Genomic DNA, 18,537 nt, shown 5'->3' on the forward strand with positions numbered 1-18,537 from the left:
TTGATTAAAAATGTAATTAATTTCTTAAAGTTCCACTGTCTTAATTGCGGCTTGCCTTCAAAAAACACCATGGAATATGTGCATATTTCCCAGCCAGTGGAACCTATTTTACACCAAAAAAAAAACAAAACATTTACGGCAGCTCTGACTTGTACCATTGTAAAGTGAACGAGTGAGCTGTGGTTTGGAGTAAAAGCCGGCTAAATCATTTATCTTTAGATTAGTTTCTGACTGAAGTGCACTGTTCATGATAAATCCTCTTCTAGGTTATGTACGGTAAATTAACCTCTAAATATAACTCAAACATGCAAGCAACGTCAACTGCATAGGCCTACTGTAGTAGGCTACCTCATCACAGCGTCTCTCCTATCACAGGAACCAAGAATCAAATCATTTCGGGCAGTGTTCAGAATATTGTGTTCATATAACATGTTCAAGAAGAAAGATACATCACTGGCTTCGGTGTCTTACACCCCTATAAGATAGATCTTAAGTATACTCTGAAAGTAGGCCTACTTGTAGTTTTTTAATATAGAAAATTATCAAGTGCATGTTAAGGCGATTTAGGGTTTCAATTATTTAAGTTAAAGGCACAATAAAAAATAGTCTTTGTTTTATAATTACAACATTTATAAAAACATGTCTGACGCTTTTTATAATTTGTAGCTCTATGTATTGATAACATTTTTAAAGCATTTTTTGCAGTTGACACTTCAGTTATTTCTTTCATCCATTCATAAAAAAATGATATTTAATGTAAACAAAACTCCACATATCAATAAATATATGTAATTATGTCATTTGTCTTTTTGTAATTTAGGAGAAAATGTCCCACACAGTGAAAACGAATACGCACCAAAACGTAAAAAAAATGAAAAGTATGAACTACGATACAGGACTGGCTTTAGGCATCTGTAGCGGACTTGAGTTGTTCCAGTTCCATCTCAGTATTTGCCGGGACCTTTTTATGGCCCTTCTGAAACACGGCCGCGATCTCCTTGAAGGATTTCCCCTTTGTCTCCGGGACCTTCAGGTACGTGACAACCGTGAAGACCAAAAGCAGCGCAGCGAACAAGATGAATACATAACTCCCCAGAAATTCCTAAAAAAACAAAACTCAGAATGAACACGACGATGACATGCCAATCACATCCTGTCCTACACCACACACAGTCTACGAAGAGGATTAAAACCATATGTGAATATTTTTATTCTTTATTCTGATATTTCAAGGGACCCCAAGTAGGGTCCTAAAACCAAGGTGGAGAAATACTGATGCAGACGCTGTGATGGGGTTGGTTTACCTGTATGTAAGGGAAGGTCATGCCGATGAGGAAGTTGCAGGTCCAGTTGCAGCAGCCAGCGAGAGCGATGGCGGCCGGTCGGGGCCCCTGGCTGAACAGCTCCGCCACGATGAACCACGGAATCGGACCCGGCCCGATCTCAAAGAAAGACACAAAGAGGAACACAGCCGACATGCAGACGTAGCTCATCCATGAGTAGTCCATCTGAAGAGAAAGACAAGATGAACACAAAGAGTGAGACCGTGAGAAAGAAGAGTGAGCAAGTAAGAATACACAAGTCAAGTATATTACTATTTGACCATTTTAATCATTTATCAGATGCTTAAACCACAGAAACTCATTTTTATACACATCTTCAGTGAGAACGTATATCTGGCTTGGGACCTAAATGTATAGACTCTGGAAGTCGGGTTTGGAACCCACAACCTGGTCGAGTCAAACACCCTCGGCCCTCGACAATCCATGATTATAATAGATGTACTGCAGTTGCATTCAACTGAATGCATATACTTAAGCGTTTCAGTTCATTTGTTTGTTTAGTCTTAAACTATCTGTTAAGCTATGAAAACACTGGATGTGATAAGTAAGGGATAATCACCTCAAGGCAGGGAAATGAACAGTTCTATTTCATGTAGGCTACGCCTTTTTGGGCTTGTCCCTGAAAATTTAAACTATGCCCCAATCACGCCCACATTTCCCACGGCACCGTGTATATAAGGCGGCGCATACCGGCGCATAAGACGACGACCACATCAAGGTGGACGACATCGCCTCCTTGGACGACGTCTTTGCGGACTCTGCATCCGGGTTTTCCCACTCCGGTCTTACACCGCCACGGTCGTCCCCAGGGAGAAGCCACGCCGGATGGCCAATCTATTTGGCAAAATCATGGGCGAGGCGGCGGCCATCAAGGGCATCCCTATGCCAGCCCCCCCTCTCACATCCATGTCGGATGACATGCAGGGCGAATGCTTTCGCACCCTGTCTTCTTCCCGGCGGGCTACCCAGTGCCGCCTGTTCCCACCCGTTGATAATTTCTTCACCGCTGCGGGTGAAGACCCTTCTACCGTGAAGGCCCCGATGAAGGCCTTCACTGACTTCACGCACAAGGAGGGGTGGGCTGATACTCGAGGGGGGGATTCCTTGCCTGGAGCCTCCCCTGGCAGCGCTTCGCTGTCCGGGCGCCGGATGGCGTCCTACCGAGAAGCCATTCTCCCCCGACCGCCTCCAGAAGCAGATTATCTGCCTGACGGACAGATGGTTCGTCTGTGCCTCACAATCTGCGGCAGCGGTCAACAATCTCGCCCTGCTCTCCTCTGCCCTGGTCGCCTTGTCGGCTGGCAGGGAGGTTTATGGCCCGGAGGAAGCCGCAAGATGGCTGGTGGTTCCCCGCTTCTCCAGCGCCATCCTCCAGCTATGCCAGCCGATAGCCGTTTCGGCCGGCCGGCATATGGTCTGGACGACCATGATCCAGCCGCAGCCGGGGAGAGCAGCACAGCGGAGACAGAAGCACCGCAAGCTGGCTCCCAGTTTTTCTTTCCATAATAAAGGCAGTACATACTTCCTAAAGAGCGATATTCCTTAGGCCAACTGTGTCCTACGCTTGTTGTGCATTCCTCTAGGCTGCCTCCCTCCCCTCCTCAGTCTGGTGGCTGTAGGGTGGCAGCCGGACGGCGTGTTTACATAACCTCTGGTTCACTAAATTAAGCGGCGTCCCTTTGAGCTAACCCTTGGCAGATGTGGCCCATCTCTTGGGGAAAGGGGCCATCATTACCGTTCCCCCCCACGAGTCACACCTAGGGTTTAACTCCCGCTACTTCCCGGTTTCCAAGAAGTCAGGGGAGAAGAGACCTATTCTGGATCTTCGCGTGTTCAACAGATTTGTTGCCGTGAGGAAATTCAGAATGCTCACTATCAGAGCGCTGCTCCGATGTGTGAGAGAGGGCGACTGGTTCACATCCCTGGATCTCAAGGATGCTTACTTCCGCGTCCCTGTTCGGCAGGCGCACAGGAAGTTTCTCCGCTTTGCCTTTATGGGGGTGGTGTACGAGTACCAATGCCTGCCATTCGGCCACTCCCTGGCCCCGCGCACCTTCTGAAAGTGTGTGGAGACGGCGTTGGGACCGCTCAGGCGTCAGGGAAGAGGGTTCTCTTCTACCTGGACGACCTACTTATTCTGAGCAACTCAGAGGAAGCTGTGAGAAGGGAAACCATCTCTCCTGGGTTTTGCCATCAACTGGGAAAAGAGCTCCCCGCTCCCCAGCCGGCAGATCGTCTACTTGGGGCTTTGCCTAGACTCAGCCACCATGACAGCGATGCTCTCGCCTCCTCGACGAAATGCAATCCTTTTGGCACTCTCCCGCTTTTGCGTTCGCAGAAACGTAACCACACTGTCCACCATGTTAGGGCTGATGGCAGCCGCCCATCCCGTGGTTCCCCTGGGACTGCTCTTTATGCGCAGACTCCAGAGGTGGTTTGCTCGCCAACGGTTGGACCCCATGCGACACAAGCTCAGGGTGCTCCTCGTACCCCGTTCGGTGTCACAAGACCTGGAATATTGGGAAAACCCCCCCGCCCTTCTCAGGGGTGTTCCCCTGGGCAGAGTGACGTCCGACTTAGTGGTCTTCAAGGACACCTCGTTGACGGGTTGGGGAGGAACGTGCCTCTCCCACTCAGTCGGAAGCAAGTGGCTTACACCCCCCACAGCACACATAAATGTGTTGGAACTTGCCGCTGGGAGGAAAGTGCTGTTGCATTTCTTTCACCTGGTACGTGGCCGCCACATTCTGATCAGTACAAACAGTGTGTCAGGGGCGGTGTATATAAACAGACAGGGGGAGTGTGCTCCTCTGCTCTCGACCGAAAGGCGGTCTAGCTCTGGCTTTGGGCTCTTCAGTATCTCCTCAGTCTAAGAGCCCTGCATATCGCTTTGGGGCGGACCTCATGTCTCGCGGCGGTCCCCGCCGAGACGAGTGGTGCTTACATCCCGACATTGTCAGACTGATCTGGCAGAGGTTCGGGACGGCTCAGGTGGACCTGTTCGCGTCCAGGGAGAACACACTGCAGGTGGTGGTTCTCTCTCAACCCTCGGGATCTTCCCCCATTAGGGGTGGATGCGTTGGCACACACACCTTGGCCGCTCTCTTGTATTACAGGAGAGGTTGTCCCTCATTATAGTGGCTCCGGAGAGTGGTTTCCATAGCTAGCGGCACTCTCACAGACGGCGCCGTGGCCGGTACCCTTCAGATGGGATGCGCTTTCACAGGCCCACGGGACAGTGCACCACCCGCCCGATGTTTCAGGACAGCTGTTGGTTTGGCTTCTGAGAGGTTGATCCTGCAGGGCAAAGGTTTGCCCGAAGCGGTTATCAACAGAGTGCTCGTGCACCTTCTACTTCTTCCCTCTAGACGCCGAAGTGGGACGCTTTCTCTAATTGGTGTGACAGAAACCACGCTGTCCAATCTCAATGCAAGGTGGGACGCGTGCTTGCGTTTCTACAGTACTTATTGGAAAAAGGTTTGGCCTTTTCCACAGTGTTTGCTTAGCCTACTCTCGGCAGGGCTTAGCGCCACCGTTGGCATTAAAGCTCACTCGAAACGGGGCATGACCGCTTCAACGGCTCTACTCAAAGGCGTTTCAGTGGAAGTCATCTGCGCGGCTGCGTCTTGGTCTTCCCCCGGCCCCTTTGTCTGTTTTTACATGTTAGACATGTCCAGGGGCTCACTCAGCCACTCTGTGTTGGAATCCAGGGCCCCTTCTACTGTTTAAGAATATAGGCATGTTCTTTTAAGCGCACCTCATCCTCCCTCATCCTCAACACAGGGCCCCCCCAGGGCTGTGTTCTGTCCCCTCTGCTGTACTCCCTATACACACACGATTGTGCAGCCACTGCAGACTCAAATACCATCATAAAGTTTGCTGGCGACACCGTAGTGCTAGGCCTAATCCACAACAACAATGAGACGGCCTACCTGGAGGAGGTGAGCTGCCTGACAAAATGGTGTCAGAAAAACAATCTCCACCTCAACGCAAGCAAAACTAAGGAGATGCTGGTGGACTTTGGGAGGACGCAGGTGCGGGACTACACTCCTTTAACCATAAACGGGACCCCTGTAGAGAGGGTGGATACATTTAAGTACCTCGGTGTCCAGATCACCGATGATCTGACGTGGTCTACCCACCTTGACACCGTTGTAAAGAAAGCCAGACAGAGACTGTTCCATCTCAGGAGGCTGAAGAAATTCAGAGCATCCAAACCAGTCCTGTGGAGCTTCTACACCTGCACCATCGAGAGCATGCTGACTGGGAACATCACCGCTTGGTATGGGAACACCACCATGCAGGACCGTAAGGCTCTGCAGCTAGTTGTGCGTTCAGCTGAGCGTACCATAGTGAGGCAACTCCCTAATCTAGGATTTATTTATATCAAGCGGTGCAAGGGCAGGACCACCAACATACTGAAAGACCCCAGCCATCCAGGCTACGGACTATTCTCTCTGCTCCGCTCAGGGAGCAGATACCGCTCACTGGCGGCAAAGACTGAGAGACTCAGGAAGAGTTTCTACCCCCAAGCTGTCAGGTATCTAAATGGTACTGATTAAGCCCTTTATAGCAACTGCATTATTTATTTAAGTAACCCCCTTTTTTTTTTTATTCCTATGTGCAATAACCCTCTGACATCTTGAATGTATTTACTGTTTTGTTATGTTTGTTACGTGACTATTTAGCATGGAGCCGAACATTTCATTTCACTGAAATTTTTTGACGAATAAAATCGTTAATATCCTCTCGCCGGCTGGCGAGTTGAATTTGACTGCCAGTATTTCTCTCCTGCCGTTTTTTCAAATGAGAAACGGATGAGAGAAGTTCTTTATTGGAGAGTTGGCTCCCTGCCCCCGTTGGTAGCGGACCTAATGGAAATCGTATTTTCATGCATTCCATGAAGCACGGATTGAGCTGGAGTTTTTACAGACTCACTTTTTTCTCTTGATCATCGCCTTGCTTGATCTAGGAGGAATTCTTTTTTTATTTAGCTGTTGTGTTTTGCACATCCTCTGCTTTTTTGAGTCTGACGTGCCCTCGTGACTTGCGCTTTTTGACTGGGGTCCAGCAGGAGTACATTGATCGGGCTCCACTCGCAGCTTCGCCTTAGCCCCTAAGGCGAAGCCTAGACGGCGTAGCCTAAATGAAATAGAACGATAGTTATGATATTATAACTCTAGTTCTATGATTGTAGGCGTAGCCGTCTAGTTTCCCACCTGCTGTACCCTCCAAATACTGAAAGAATAACGTGGAGGATTAGCGGCGGTATGCGTGCCTTATATACACAGTGCCATGGGAAATGTGGGCGGTGCCAACGTTGATTGGTGCATTGTTGAAATTTTCAGGGACAAACCCGTGAGGCGAAGCCTAGACGGCTACGCCTACAATCATAGAACTAGAGTTATAATATCATAACTATCGTTTGATATGCCCAGCTCGTCTTCGCTACTCCAAATACATTAAAACTGACAATGAATTCGTCCATTTATAAAACGCTGCAATGTTTAGCATTACGGTGAATAACGTCAGCTCAACTGTAGCTAATTAGTTTTTATAGGAACCACACAAGGCTGCATCTGATCACTCGTTTAATACCGTAGTTCCTACATTGTATCTCACTTGCGAAACTATGTCTATGTAACTTGTTTTAAAAATAAACTTTTTTAAACAAGGTTTATTTTTACAATGGACCTCATGTTTGAAATTGCGGCGTATTGATCTACTATTTGATGACGCTGTGCTCAGTCAGCGGGCATCTTGCCGGGTTAATGCCCTCCTCCCAGCCAATCACAATCAAGCATTCTTTAACGAAGTAGAATAAAATGTTGTATTGGTTGAATGATGAAAAAACCTCCCATTGGTTGACAAACCTGTAGTTTGAGACCCACAGTCATGGCGACGGCACAACAGCACATCCCTCCGAGGCCTATGAGAGTCAGAGTGCGCCTGCCAGCCCTGTCCACAAGCGCCACCTAGTGGAACAAAAATACATTGCAAGGCATTACCATATGTGTATGACCCTCATTGTTGGCAAATGTAAGAATGTTAATTTACCTCAAGCACACGATAGGTGATATTGTATTATTGGTTGAAAGTGAGGCCGTCCTTTAGTTCCAGTGTTTGCCTTACATCCTGTATGTGGCATTGTTGCCTCGTTTCTCTAAACTGGCTCTATGTGCCATAGCTACTCACAGACACAAGGGTGAAGATTGTGTTGATGACCCCAACGCCGATGGTGGCGTACACCGGATAACCAACACCAGCTCGGTGGAAAATGGCAGTCGAGTAATAAAAGATCTGTGGCAGACAAAGACTCTTCTTCATTTTGTTTGTTGCAATACACAAGATTATGTGCTTACCCTAACTACAACGATGAACAGCGAGAGATAATTTGGTTACATGGAAGTTTGTTCAACAAACCAAATTAATTTATCCTATTGTCAACTTTTTGTTTTTATCACACTTTCTTTCAATATCACAGGTAAACATTAAAGTTGACCAACCTAGTTAAAGAAGAATCCGTAACATGCTAAGTGGAATAAATGTTGATGTTTGATGTGGTTAATATGCCAGTTTAAAAGGGTCCTCACTGCGTTGATACCAGAGAACTGCTGGGACAGATGCATCAAGAGGGCCACCAAGAGCTGCTGTCTGTAAACTGAGGACCGCAACTGCAAGGCAGAGATGGGACACAACAAAATACACACAAAATATTGATCTTTTCTTTTAGAACCATTCCAACCACCATGCTCAACAAAAATGGCTAACTATTTAACAGGGGAGAGGCCAGCTCTCTGGCTCTCCCCTCCATGCTCTGCCCAGCAGGCCACCTACCAAGGACAGGATGGAGATTGTGTCCTCCTTCTCTCCCTCCTCCTTCTCTTTCTTCATCTCCTCCAGGTCAGCGCTTTGATCGTACTCTCCTTTCAGCCGACGCAGACCTGCGACCAGAACGATAAGAGTGTGTTTTGCGCGACACACAAAAGCAATTTGAAGATGCTAGGGACAAAACAGACGGAGACAGAGATACACAAAACTTTAAAGAAACGCTGTACAATCTCCCGAAAGACCAAAGAGACTGTTTTCAGATGAGGGGCGGGATCGCAACATGGTTTCACGATACATTTCAGAATAATTGTTTTGAAAATGTTCAAATGATGAAAACGTTTCTAAAGTCTGACCCCTTTAAGACAAATTTGCGTGCTCAAAAATGTTAGCAGATGATTTGCAGCGTGTTTTTCCACACATGCTCAAAAGTGTCAGTGTAGGGGGTAGTGTCATTTTGAGCCCGTTGAAAATCTAACTGTGGTTGAAGGGTTCATATTGTGCTTTTTTGTAGTTAATAATTCATTTTGAGGGTACTATTAGAATAGGTTTAAATGCATATATAGCCAGGGAAGTTTGTATGTGCCAACCTGGGTTACACAACAAAGATACAGCTATGGGAGTTGTTCAAACTAGTTGGGAATATAATGAATGTCAATTGATCGCCCACTGCCCAATTTGGGAATGCGTGTACACCACGAGGGGGGGCGAGTTGAAGAAAGACCTCAGCTGATCTGCATCTAAACATAGACAATCTCAACAATTAACCCAGTGTATAAACAAACCTGCCAAATCCGTTCAGGGGTGTAAACCGGCCTCGCCTTATTCACAAGTTCTCTGTGTGTGTGTGTGTGCGTGTGCGTGTGTGTGTGTGTATATGTGTGCGTGTGTGTGTGTGTCTTACTCTTGCTGGCCTCCTGCACCTTGCCTTGGCAAATGTACAGGTAGCGGGGGCTCTCGGGACACAGGGGCAACAGTAGGGACTGCAGGACGGACGGGGCCCCCGACAGACCCAGGAGCAGGGGCCACATGCTGTCATTGCCCAGCAGGAAGTCCAGGCCTATCACCTACAGACACACATATAAATATGTATCTATATTAATATATTTATATATATATGAACCCACACACACACATAACCACGCCTACACATGCACGTAAACACACCCACCTTTAAGGAAACGCATACAGAAATGTACGTTCACACACAAACCGGACGTGCATGCAGCCCGTTTTCTTACTGGTGTGTGTCTGTGAATGCGTGTGTCACCTGGCTTAGAAGAATGCCAACGACGATGGCCAGCTGGTGGAGCGTCCCCAGGGCCCCCCTGTAGGCCTTGGGGGCGATCTCCCCGATGTACATTGGCACCAGCCCCGAGGTCAGCCCTGATGTATCAACACATCACATATAGACACATACATTGATTTGAAGTGATTATGCATATGCAAAATATACAATTTGGAAGTTCATCGTTATTTCAATAGAGACCAATTTTACATAGCCTGGTATTAACACCGTCATATCGTATTTGTGTACAGCTCTTCCGAGTGCTTCAAGACACAAAGACACCATTTGTCTGGTGTGGTTTCGCCTTCTTTACCGCAGTAGAAGCCCATGACAGCGCGGCCTGAGATGACCATGATGTGAGGTTTCCACATTTTGCACAGGCCCATCAGCAAGCCCCCAGCCATGGCCAGCACGTTGACCATCAGCATGCCCTTCACCCTGTGGGGCCGGGAGGGAGAGAGTGGGTGGGGGCCAGGGTTTGCTAATGATAAATCTTTAATTCACTATCCATTGCTTTTATCCTCAGCAGTCCCTAGTTAATCTCAGTTATTTGAGGTCAATGTCATTAAGGAGGATCCTGCTCTGACTCCTCTTACCCCATCCCTCCCTTCTTCCTCACCTTCCTCGCAGGTCCCCCACGAACCCCACCAGGAAGGAGGAGACCATGCCTCCGACGGAAAAGATTGCCACAGACAGCGACCAATACATGATGACTTCAGGGTGTTGTCCCGCGTCTAGCATGTCCACGCCCCTCGTGCTGTTCTCTGATAGGGCGGGGTCCCCCTCTGGCCACAGCCCTAGGGAGCGGGCATAATGCTTCTCAATGACCTGTGGGGTAGCAGGTTTGGTTTGTTTAGGGGCCAAACATGAGAACAAACAAAGGATTTGATTAGAGGAGAAACCAGTGTGCACTCTCAAAAAAATTGAAAATAGACTCTTACTTCTGTGCTCTGCAACTTACATGTCTTTTTTCATTTTTCATTGATATTGCACAATATCGACTATTTCTTTTACAATTTTGAATATATTTCAACAAACTATTCTAACAATACTTTGTTTGTGTTGGGCTATGGCATTGTAGCATATAAATACAATGGTTCTACTTTTTTTATATAGATGAGACAGAAATGTGGTCAATTAGTGATTGATAGACTGACTAATATTATGAAGAGTCATCCAAAGTGACTTACATACAGCTGTATTGGAACCCACTGTGTTAGGGTTAGGGTTAGTGCATATTACAGGTTTAAGGCTTGTTCAATTACCGACCTTCTGGGGTGCATTGATGACTCCCATGCTGTAGCCAAACTGCAGTGAGCCCAGCGCAGCTGTGAAGACAGCCAGGGCCAGGGTACCCGTCAGCTGCTGGAGAAACACAGTTCATATTCAATATATATAGGTATACATACATACGAAAATAAATATACACATTAATACGTACAAAGATACAAACAAACTTAAAAGGATTCCAGAGATGTACTGCAAAAAACAATACATAAATGCAATAAATACACACCAACACACGCACACACAAATACAGAATCAATACATAAATACTTTTCATTTATATTTATTAATTATTTATTAAGCTTATATAGGCTTACTGAGATATTTTAGGAAATAAACAACCAATAATAAAATGTAATAAATACACAAATTATATGCAATCAAAAAAGTCTGTCATGATGTAATGTTTCCTCAATGAATAAATCAAGACATTGCCAAACATGTCATTGATCGCATTCTACAAGCGCTGCAAATAGATAACATTTCAATCTTCCCTCGTCAGTTAATGATTTGCAGGAGTTAATATACATTAGCAAGTTAGACCAAGGGCAAACCTGTAAAACTGTTTGGTAAAGCATATATTCCTGCAGTGTAATTGTGCCAAGATATGTGGATTTGTGTGTGCAAAGTTAATTATCAATTAAGACAAAATATAATCAAACGTCATACAGCTGAATACATTTTTTTTGGTTTGCCTGATTGAGCAAACTGGTCATTTAATCTTTTTTTTTTTTCATTGTTTACATATTTTTAAAGTTACAATTATGCAGAAAGAAATGAATAAATAAAACTGCAACTTCAACCTTTTTTTTCAGCTGTTCTTGCACATATTAAAGGCATAATTTATGAATTAAATGTATTCATGAATTCTACATTAATCTTAAGCAAAGATTGGTCACGTTTTCAAAACTAAACAATCCATAAAAATAACAATAAATCCTGTTAGCTCTTGCTAAACATATAGACGAAGACACTAGAGTTTGCAATGAGAGGGTAAAATCGCCCCTACCTTGTCCGACTCCATACTCTGTCATTCCTCCCTCAGAGAAGAGGCTGCTCACACAAACACAAACACACATGCAAGAGTCCAGAGTACCTTTCACTATCACCCCCCCGCCCTGACACACACACACACACACACACACACACACACACACACACACACACACACACACACACACACACACACACACACACACACACACAAGTCCAGAGTACCATTCCCAGCCCTTCCCCCCCACTGGCAATCACACACACACACACATACGCACACACAAACACACACACACAGGCATGCACACACGCACACACACAAACAGGCACACACACACACACACACACTGCTAATCACCGATGGGCCTTGTTTGTCCATGCACCGGCCAGGGTGGTCATTATCCGGCCCCTCGCACATGGTGTGCTACAGGTGGACATTATGGCTAGAACATTTATTATGAAAGTTTTGATAAGTGCGAGGACTCTTTGTACTTTAGTGATGTAGTGGAAAACTGCATGTCAAATGGATTAAATGCCCTCTGTCTGATGTTACCAGGAGCAGCACGTGGGGATGGCTTAATGACTGACAGCAATATCTAAGTGGTCCATTACTGTGCTTTAAGCATCTGGATAGTCCCCCCTTTCCCCAGTCGCTCTCTTTTTCAATAGTTAATGATATACAGGTCCAATGTCTGATAACCAGACAGTCCAAACACACGCACACACGCACGCACACACACGCATGCACGCACGCACGCACACACACACACGCACACACACACACACACACACACACACACACATGCACAGCTTGTCATTGCTATCCCATTCAGCCTCACTCCCTGACCACAACCATAATCAAGAGTCAAGACAGCAGTTTATTTTGTCAAAAATATTAAAAAAATTACAGTACTATGGGCTTTTTTGTTTACAAAATCTTATATTAAAAACATGGTTGATATTTTTATTTTGTTTTTAAGGTGTATTTTCTTTTTTTGTATCAGTGATAACAAATATAGATCTGTCAGATTGAGACACGAAACATAGAACTTCTGCAAAAGCACAGAAATAACATTATTCCCTTATGAATTTAATAATAATGATGAACCAGAATAATAATCATCAAAATATAAATGCATATAAAATTTGTTTTACTCAATTAGGTATTGAGTTACCAGTTTTAAACCGTTCAATTTAACCCTGTGAGGTCTTTAAGGTCTTTATCCCTACCCGATTCAAATTGCATGTGCACATGGTAAGACTCTAATCAGATGGATGTCAGACGGATGCTTATGTTATTAAATATGAGTATAGTTGTTGCAGCACCAGGATTAGTTAGTTAACTAATAGAGGGGTGGTGGGAATGTTTTTTTTTAATTAACAAACATTATTACACGGGTCTTTTCAACGTTCCGTTCACTTGCATGGGCACTTCACAACTTCCGGCGGTCAATTATTTTTGGATAATTCATTGGCAACGGATGAATAATGACCGCTGTCAAGGTAAACAAAATGACTTTTTGTCTTTGGTATCACTCCACACGTAGTCCGGTAACTTGTCAATGTAATAAGCGGGATCTGTATCAACTAAGGCTGTCAAGCGATTAAAATATTTAATCGCGATTAATCGCATTATTGCCATAATTAATTTACGATTAATCGCGATTAATCGCAAATCTTTTTTCTATGCTAAATATCCCTTGATTTCTTTGTCACATTAATTGTTCTAATTTTAATGCTCTTATCAACATGGAGAAGTGCATCGGCTTGCCTTGTGCAAATGTTTTTTTATTGATAACAACATTGGCATGTACGCCTACTGATCAAAACAGGAAGATACAAAAAAAAGCCTATAGTGCAATTAAACGATGAACATACAAACATACTGCCTTGAACAGTATATGCCAATGTTGTTTTATTTATTAAAACATTTTAATAAAAAAACATGCGTTAATCGTGCGATAAAAAAATTAACGCCGTTAAAATTGGATTGCGTTAACGCCGTTAATAACGCGTTTAACTGACAGCCCTAGTATCAACCCAAGCGCTGTCAGTTGCTAAGCGACGACGTCAACGTCTTGGGCGGACTATTTCTCTGCTGATCAACACTATGAATGCTGGTAACAAATACTACATTGTAAATAAATTGTTTTGTTGTGGGAAGTAGCCGTTTAATAAGCGGGATAATGTATAGAACTTCGCCGGTCATTATCGAAAAATAAGCCCCTTCATGGCGAAGCAAGACACCTCCGCTGCGCGTCGGTGTCCTGTTCGCCCTGTCGGGGCTTATTTTCTCGATAATGACCGGCGTTCTATACATTATCCCTTACTTATTTATACAGCATTAGTTGTTTTTTTTACATTTTGAACGACAATGAATGGGCGTAGCTAGTTCTGGCGGGACACTCTAGTCATGCGGCCCTATCAGCTGACTGATAACACGATCCAATCAAACGTACGTACGTACGTGGTAAATTTCCGAACTACTATCTCAAACACACATTCTGCAAAGTGAGGTGTGCTGAGCTGCATTTCGCCACCAGCATCTCAGCCTCCAGCTGCGTTGGTTGTGCTCTGTGTATTGTGATATGTTGTAGTTTGAGGCACCAAACTCATCATTAACTGACAAGGTGGATTCCTTTATCTGACCTTACTACCTTTAAAAATTGCCTTTCGATGAACTAACATGTAAAGATCTAAAGATCATTGGATAGGTACACACGGAAGTTCAACCTCCATCATTAAATTTGCAGACGACACTGTGGTGCTGGGTCTTATCTCTGATAACAACGAGCAGCCCTACCAGAACCAAGTGGCAGACCTGGCACTGTGGTGTCAGTCCAACAATTTGGCCCTAAATATAAAAAAGACAAAGGAAATGGTGGTGGACTTCCGGCGGAAGCAGGACAGCGGGTTCACCCCCCTCATCATCAACGGGGAGCCTGTGGAGAGGGTTCCTAGTTTTAAGTACCTGGGTGTGCACATCACTGAAGACCTAACCTGGACCCTCCACACACAACATGTGACAAAGTCATCTAGGCAGCGACTGTACTTCCTCCGGAGGCTGAGGAAATTCAAGGTCTCCCCTTCCATCCTGAAGACCTTCTACTCCTCAGCCGTGGAGAGCGTCCTCACAGGATGCATCTCCGTATGGTACGGAAGCTGTACCGCTCAAGACCAGGCCAACCTACAGAGGGTGGTGCGCTCAGCTGAGCGGACTATCAGAGCGTCCCTACCCAACGTGAAGGACATCTACCACAAGAGGGTGGAGTCGAGGGCAAAAAGCATCAGGAGGGATGACACACACCCCAATGCCAGCCTCTTCACCCTGCTGCCGTCGGGTAGACGCCTACGAAGCCTTAACTCAAGGACTGAGAGACTTAAGAGAAGTTTTTATCCACAGGCAGTGAGACACTTGAATTCAAATTTTTAATTCAACACCTTATTTTTAAATTTGATTTTATTTACATTTTTTATTTTATCTAAATAAATTAACTAATTTATTTTATTTTATATTTTTATGTATTTTTGCAGTGTGGAGCATTGTCCCTTTAACATTTCACTTCAATTTATTGTATGTGACAAATAAAAACACTTGAACTTGAACTTGAACTTGAACTTGATAGGTTTCTGACAGTGAAAAAGTGATTTAATGGAGTTGTAATTGCATGTTATTGTTGACTGATTTCATTATACGATTTACTTTGTATTTAATGTATTTAACAAACAAGTTCAGTTTCTGAAACAAGTTCAGTTTCTAATATAATCTATGAATAGATTATATTATTGTGACGTATTTGCATGCTTAAAATATCCTGTTTTAGATCTTTCTGGCCATATTCGAAATTAAATGCAAGAAAAAGGAAGTGAAAGAAGGATTTATTAAGAAAAGCCACAGCTGCTAAAACATTGAAATGTATCATGAAGTTATGCTAATTTCCACTTTATAATCAACAACTGTTGATGATTACTTATGTTCGCTGAACAGTGAAGTACGACATAAGAAAAAGATGCGAATAAAATGAGCGATAGGATTTGGATAATCACCTCAAGGCAGGGCAATAAACAGTTTGATATGCCCGGCTCGTGGACGGCTTACCATGGTAACCTTCAACGAGACGGGCATATCAAACTGTTTATTGCCCTGCCTTGAGCTGATTATCCCTTTTGCTTGCCAACATAATAAAACAATTCAAATATTTTAATAATTATGCTTTTTCTTATTCGTATTGCATGCTTATTAAATGTATCCTCTGTTTGAGTTCATCTCCCTCAAAAAGCAGTCCCCTTTAATTACGATCGATCTGACATGTATTCCTCCTTTTGCCATTTCGTCGTCCTCGTAGCTCTTTAACAAGTCCTCAAATGTCTTCCATACTCCAAATACATAAAAATGGACAACGAATTTGTCCATTTTTAAAACGCTGCAATGTTTAGAACTACGGTGAATAACGTTAGCGCAGCTGTAGCTAATTAGTTTCTATAGCAACCCACACAAGGCTGAATCTGATCACTAGTTTAATAACGTAGTTGCTACATTGTATCTCACTTGCGAAACTATATGCATCGACTGACCCTCCGATAGATTTCCGACACATTTTAGAAACTTTTTTAAACAGGGTTTATTTTTACAATGGACCTTATGCTAGAAATGTCTGTGATAGAAAAAAATACAAGCAGCGTATTGATCTACTATTTGATGACGCTATGCTCAGTCAGCAGCAAGTACAACCAACAAGTCAGCGGGCATCCTGCCGGGTTAATGCCCTCCTCCCAGCCAATCAGAATCAAGCATTCTTAAACGAAGTAGAATGATGAATTGTAATGGTCCAATTAAATTACCAATTAGAACGCTTAATGAATAATCATGTTCCCTTCCCTCTGTGCTGCTATGAGTGGTGTTAACTGAGCCTGTGTCTCTCTTCCAGTGGGAGAGGGGATGTGAGCCTGTGTCTCCTCTCTCTCTCTTCCAGTGGGAGTGGGGATGTTAACTGAGCCTGTGTCTACTGTCTCTCTCTTCCAGTGGGAGTGGGGATGTGAGCCTGTGTCTCCTCTCTCTCTCTTCCAGTGGGAGGGGGGATGTGGGCCTGTGTCTCCTCTCTCTCTCTTCCAGTGGGAGGGGGGATGTGAGCCTGTGTCTCCTCTCTCTCTCTTCCAGTGGGAGGGGGGATGTGAGCCTGTGTCTCCTCTCTCTCTCTTCCAGTGGGAGGGGGGATGTGGGCCTGTGTCTCCTCTCTCTCTCTTCCAGTGGGAGGGGGGATGTGAGCCTGTGTCTCCTCTCTCTCTCTTCCAGTGGGAGGGGGGATGTGAGCCTGTTTCTCCTCTCTCTCTCTTCCAGTGGGAGTGGGGATGTTGACTGAGCCTGTGTTTACTGTCTCTCTTTTCCAGTGGGAGTGGGGATGTGAGCCTGTGTCTCCTCTCTCTCTCTTCCAGTGGGAGTGGGGATGTTAACTGAGCCTGTGTCTCCTCTCTCTCTCTTCCAGTGGGAGTGGGGATGTGAGCCTGTGTCTCCTCTCTCTCTCTTCCAGTGGGAGTGGGGATGTTAACTGAGCCTGTGTTTACTGTCTCTCTCTTCCAGTGGGAGTGGTGCAGCTCACACTGAGGTCCTCCCTCAAGAGTGGAGCTGGAGCAGGGCAGTGCTACACTGCTGTGTGTCGCCAGTGGGGGCTTTCCCTCAGTGGACTGTAAGGTGGGGGCCTGCGGCAGAGGTGGGTAAGAATGGCCAGACACAGCCTGTCACTAGAACCCTGAATTGTAGAATACCGATCTCCTCTGACACGACTGCTTTATATCTCATGTCTAAGGTGCCACTGCAGCTTTGTATGATTCATTCATACAACTTGTCTTTGATCCATTAACAGCTGTCTGGTTTTTACCAATATTTAATACAACTATAAAGAATATATGATTTGTTGTAATCATTTCCAATCGTATACACTCTTTATTTTTTATAATTTTGCTACCAATGAATACATAAAACTTCTGCTTTCTTCATTAAACAAATATCATGTGTGTAAACATTTTAGCATCTCTAGCTATCTCGAAAAGGCCGGAGAAGGGGCGTGACCTCCAACAGTACAGTAAATGTACATAAGACAGAGGTTAGTTTCTAGTCCCCATTTTTTGTGGGATGGAGCTGTACATTTGTGGCTTAAGGTGTGTAGACACAGCTGGCCTGTGGCCACGTTTTTGAAGTCTGGGGTCAAAAGGTCAAAAGGAGCCGGCACCACGCCGCTTATGAGATAACAAAAAGTTAATGTGTATTTCTCTCGTAACTTTTTGTCATTATTAAAGAGAGGCCGGATTCTCAGATATGCATGTTGGATGGCTAGGGTGTAGGTCTGGGAAGAACTTCAGCGAGCGAGCGAGCCGCTGGGTGAGGTGCAACGAGATGGAGCACTTGCTGAGTCATTTCCTGTATGGCTGGAGCCACAGCCACACAGAACATTATGTTTTGGGCCATTTTCGGCCGAACATGTTCGGTGGCCGAATATTCGGTGCATCACTAGCACATACCACTGACTGAAGTGAGCTGTTGCTTTTAGAAAACGGTTACAATTATGGCAAAACGAAAGTCATAGATACACTACATAAAAAAAGGTAAAAAGCAGTTATTTTAAAGAATACAAAAATGTAGTCCCTCCTGGCTGCCTTCAAAATGCACGACGGTCGCTATGCCAGACACTTTAGCGTCCCTCCGAGAGAAGGCTCGGCTAGAGTCGGTAGCTTGGTTCGCCGGTAATTTTGATGCCAGCCCGAGACCGATATAACTGCTTAATCCGTACTGTTGGCCTTTCC

General features: G+C 44.9%; 1 protein-coding gene and 1 long non-coding RNA gene across 3 annotated transcripts in view; both read right to left on the reverse strand.

Moving 5' to 3' along the window:
• LOC132457189 (uncharacterized) overlaps positions 1-18,537 on the reverse strand; it is a 26,745-nt gene continuing 8,208 nt past the window's right edge. Inside the window, exon 2 of the long non-coding RNA XR_009525582.1 lies at positions 1-453. This is a non-coding gene — a long non-coding RNA (uncharacterized LOC132457189). The remainder of the gene's footprint in view (positions 454-18,537) is intronic.
• Positions 508-11,888, reverse strand: slc2a2 (solute carrier family 2 member 2). Of its 2 annotated transcripts, none has more exons than XM_060051238.1 (12): positions 11,756-11,888; positions 10,729-10,824; positions 10,079-10,287; positions 9,773-9,897; positions 9,442-9,557; positions 9,076-9,238; positions 8,181-8,287; positions 7,937-8,017; positions 7,539-7,643; positions 7,217-7,318; positions 1,305-1,508; positions 508-1,102 (listed from the first exon to the last, which is right to left on the reverse strand). In XM_060051238.1, the coding sequence occupies exons 1-12, from the start codon at positions 11,768-11,770 to the stop codon at positions 905-907; spliced, it is 1,521 nt and encodes a 506-aa protein (XP_059907221.1). In that variant the 5' UTR covers positions 11,771-11,888; the 3' UTR covers positions 508-904. The 2 variants fall into 2 exon arrangements, with proteins under 2 accessions (XP_059907221.1, XP_059907222.1); XM_060051239.1 differs by having other exon boundaries at positions 10,729-10,821; positions 11,756-11,807.

Source organism: Gadus macrocephalus, chromosome 5 (genome assembly GCF_031168955.1).
Source record: "Gadus macrocephalus chromosome 5, ASM3116895v1".
NCBI classification, from domain to species: Eukaryota; Metazoa; Chordata; class Actinopteri; order Gadiformes; family Gadidae; genus Gadus; species Gadus macrocephalus.

Excerpts from the sequence above, each read along its gene's own strand:
- slc2a2 (XM_060051238.1), bottom strand. Across the intron at positions 9,239-9,441 it reads TTGGCATTCTTCTAAGCCAG|GTGATAGGCCTGGACTTCCT; the intron begins GTGACACACGCA and ends GTGTGTCTGTAG. Across the intron at positions 1,509-7,216 it reads CTGTGGGTCTCAAACTACAG|ATGGACTACTCATGGATGAG; the intron begins GTTTGTCAACCA and ends CTTTCTCTTCAG.